General features: G+C 32.6%; 1 protein-coding gene across 1 annotated transcript in view; it reads right to left on the minus strand.

Annotated features, from left to right (window-relative positions):
* LOC107705018 (interacts with SUPT6H, CTD assembly factor 1) overlaps nucleotides 1–4,077 on the minus strand; it is a 10,302-nt gene that overhangs the window by 1,223 nt on the left and 5,002 nt on the right. The window contains exons 6-9 of the mRNA XM_016508132.1: nucleotides 3,578–3,695; nucleotides 3,381–3,492; nucleotides 1,848–1,904; nucleotides 805–916 (exon numbers count right to left, since the gene is read on the minus strand). Of these exons, the coding sequence (XP_016363618.1) occupies nucleotides 805–916; nucleotides 1,848–1,904; nucleotides 3,381–3,492; nucleotides 3,578–3,695 (399 nt within the window). The remainder of the gene's footprint in view (nucleotides 1–804; nucleotides 917–1,847; nucleotides 1,905–3,380; nucleotides 3,493–3,577; nucleotides 3,696–4,077) is intronic.

Below are 4,077 nucleotides of genomic sequence, written 5' to 3' on the forward strand. Positions count from 1 at the left end.
TAAAAGATTTAATTCATTTATAAAAAATATATATTTAAAATTTATATAATCCAAACCGAGTCAAATCAAATCCTGTGAGGGCTGGACCAACACACACCAGGCTGTTATTGTATGTCATGTTCTTGAGCATGTTTTCATTATTAATTCATTATATTCAGTATAAACATGTCAAGAACACACAGGCCTGAAGCGCTGAGGTTTAGTGGGCTGGTCATGTGACTTACACAGAAACTCAAATGCTCTCAAACACACACACACCGTGTTTGCTAAGCTAACAGTTACTCTGTGTGTGTGTGCGCGTGTGTGTGTGCGCGCGCGCGTGTGTGGTAAAAACATCCAGGACCAGAGCAGCTGGGGTTTGTTCAGGCGACTGAGGTGACATGTTTGAGGACCGCTTTATCTCATGTTAGTTTGTGAATGGTCTGCAGCATGCAGCGCCATGCAGACACTTACTGCCCCCTCAGGCAGGAGCGTGTAACTACAGCGGCATTCGGTTTCCCTCAATGCTGATTTTCACAGCTCCCTGCGGCCGCCGCTGCTTCCTCTGCTCCGCAAAACGCCGCTTGTGCTTCTCCAGCAGGCTGTGGCCTTTCCTGAAGCTCCTCTACCAATCACACAACAGTAAACACACTCCTCCACCAATCAGGTTCAGAGGGGTGAAAAACCTGAACATCATCGTTTCTCTCTATCCTGCCTCACACTTCCTGTGCAAACTCCTCCCACTCTTTATTTGAGCATGAGACGCTTGTCAATCATTCCTCTATTGAGTTGAGCTCTGCCCACACATAAGCCCCGCCCACTCACCCGGTTTGAGTCCCCATCCATGTTCCATTTGGGCCGAACCACATAGTCCTTATTGGAGGGCATGGGCACACGAGCTCGAGCACAGAAGCCCGGGTCACCCGGCCGTAACGCCCTGACAGACACAGAGAGAGAGTAATGTTAGATCACATAATCCAAACCTAAGAGTCTGTGTGGGTCACGGTTCACATTACTAAAAAAAAAAAAAAATTCTAATGAATTACACAAATTATACAATGCATTTTAAAATGCTTACATAATAGATTTCCTTAAAATAATAATCAAATATTAAGTGATCATTTTCATTCATTAGCATTAGTAAAAATATTACACAAATTATACAATGCATCTTTCAGTTATAATAAATACATTTTCTTATAATAAAATAATATTAAATAATCATTTAGATTAATTAGCATTAACAGAACTATTACAAGGAATTACACAAATTATACAATGCATTTTAAAATTATAATAATATAATAAATACTTTTCATTATAATAAATAATATAATATCAATATTATATATTATGATAAAATAATAAAATATTAAATAATTCATCAAATTGCATAATTTAAATAATAAATTACACAATTAATACATTTTTAAATTATAATACAATAAATAATTTTCTTTAAAATAATTATTAAATTGATCACTTTAATCAATTAGCATTAATAAAAATATTGAATAATGAATTACACAATTCTAATATATTTTTAAATTACAATAATAAATACTTTTCATTATAATAAAATATTAATAAAACATTTCTTAAAATAATACAATAACTCTAATTCATAATCATTTTCATTAATTAACATTAATAAAATATTTACTTCTTTTTGCAATTGTCATGACATTGAGCACATTTATATAACAAATCATTTAAATTGTACAGTATTTACAGCTGATTAAACGGGCTTCAGTATCCGTACACAAGCTTTTTCTGCACACGTGGAGTGAAAATATGATGGAGATGTTCTTGACAGGTTTTGTGTGATTCATGAAACACACAGTGGTGTGGTATTGGAAGAGACTCACTTCTCCTCTCCGGTGAGCACTTTCTCCAGATCTCTGCGAGGAGTCTGTCCTCCTGAACTGTGGGAGGAAACAGAAACACACACAGACTGAGACCCAGCCAATGCAGAAACCTCAGCAAACACACACACACACACACACACACACACACGTCAGCAAGATGATGCAGGGAATGCAGAGACTGACTCACAGGCTTTCAGTGTTTAACACACTCCAGATGAGGATGAATGAAAATGGGGCGACAGAGAGGGTGAGTTTGGGGTTAAAGGTCAAAGGTCAAGACACACACCAGTCATCACAACTGAGACTGACAGAACAGAATCTGAGTCAATAGAAAATAATTTGGCCAAATGGAATAGAATAGAACGTTGAAAGTATCAGATTCAACTGTACAGAGTAGAATCTGACAGAAATAGAATCAAACTGAATCTGATCAAAGAGAATAAAATCACACAGAATCAGTTTGAATCAAGTCTGATTAAAAGATTCTATTTGATGCTATTAGATTTGATTTCGACCTCTTATAATAATAATAGCAATAATAAAATATTAGTATAGTATTTTTATAGCTGTATAGTTATTTTTAAGTAAATTATTATTGTAATAATAACTTGAATGTTAAACAAAATAAAAATAGTACTATTTCACAGGAAAAAAAATCTGGTATTTAAGAAATAATAAAAATAATATTTAATAATAATAATAAATATTTTCTTATTTTAGACAAACTATAAAATTACTAATATTTATAGCTACATTAATAATATACATTTGAATAATAATAATACAAACATTAGATGATATAAAATATAAGTTCAAATAAACAAAATCTGGTATTTAAGAAATAATAAAAATAATATTTAATAATAATAATAAATATTTTCTTATTTTAGACAAACTATAAAATTACTAATATTTATAGCTACATTAATAATATACATTTGAATAATAATAATACAAACATTAGATGATATAAAATATAAGTTCAAATAAACAAAATCTGGCATTTAAGAAATATTAATAATAATAATAATTATTATTATTATTACACTAAAACTATACAATTCCACAACTAATATTTATGGCTATAAAAAATAATAATAATAACTAATCTTTTCTTATTATTCTTTTAGCCTAAAACCATACAATTACTAATATTTATAGCTATAATAATAATATAAATATGAATAATATTTCATAATTTCATAGTCGAATTATGCCATAATCATGATTTTTTTTTTTATTAATTGCACAGCCCTAATTCTAACTGAATGGAATATGAACTAAGATCATCCAACCAAATATAATCTGATCAAATAGAACAACAACAAACCCAGAAAAGAATAGAATGATTGTTTCTTTTACACACACACACACACACACACACACACACAATATATATATAGAATATCAAAAGAATTTATTTCAGTTGCGCTCATCAATGCATGTTCTCTCTCTCTCTCTATATATAGTGTCTCTGTGTGTGTGTGTCTGTCAGTGTGTGTGTCTGTGTCTCTGGGTGTGTGTGTGTGTTACCTGAGGCGTCTGCGCGGGGCGATCTGCTGGTCCAGGTCTCTCTGCTCTCTCTCTTCTCGTGTCATTCCCTTGTAGTTGGACGATAAACCGAAGATGGGCCGCGACCACTCGTCTGCACACACACAAAACACACACATCATCGCAGGAACACACACTCAGACGGACACAGATCTACTGCAGTCAGAGTGTGTTCGTACTGATGAGTTTGAGCGCGAGGTCTTTGTTCGCGCGAGACTCTTTCGGGTGTTTGTAGAGGTACATGACGGCTCGGCCGATTCCACTGAGCTTCAGTGTCTCCTGACTCACGCTGGGCAGCTGAGAACAAACACAAGTCTCATTACTACCTTCAGTATATATAGATTTTTTTGTTCTTTTTTTCTGTTAATATAGTACAAGTTCACTAAACAGATTAGAGACACAGGAATTGCAGAAAAATACTGTACCCTCTCTAAGCCCATCCCAAAAAACAAACATCCAAAAATGCGATTAAAATAAATATAAATAAATGAAAGAATGTATATTATATAGGTGTGTGTATGTGTATAATATATATATATATAAAATAAATAAATAAATGTTTAAAAAGTTAAACAAACTTTACATGTAAAAAATGCAATCAATTGTTTTTTAGAAAAGTAAAAAAGAAAAAATATTCCCCAACGCAATACACAATCATAGAATGTAATAATAAATTTAA

This window comes from Sinocyclocheilus anshuiensis, unplaced genomic scaffold (genome assembly GCF_001515605.1).
Source record: "Sinocyclocheilus anshuiensis isolate Anshui unplaced genomic scaffold, SAMN03320099.WGS_v1.1 scaffold4049, whole genome shotgun sequence".
Taxonomy (NCBI): Eukaryota; Metazoa; Chordata; class Actinopteri; order Cypriniformes; family Cyprinidae; genus Sinocyclocheilus; species Sinocyclocheilus anshuiensis.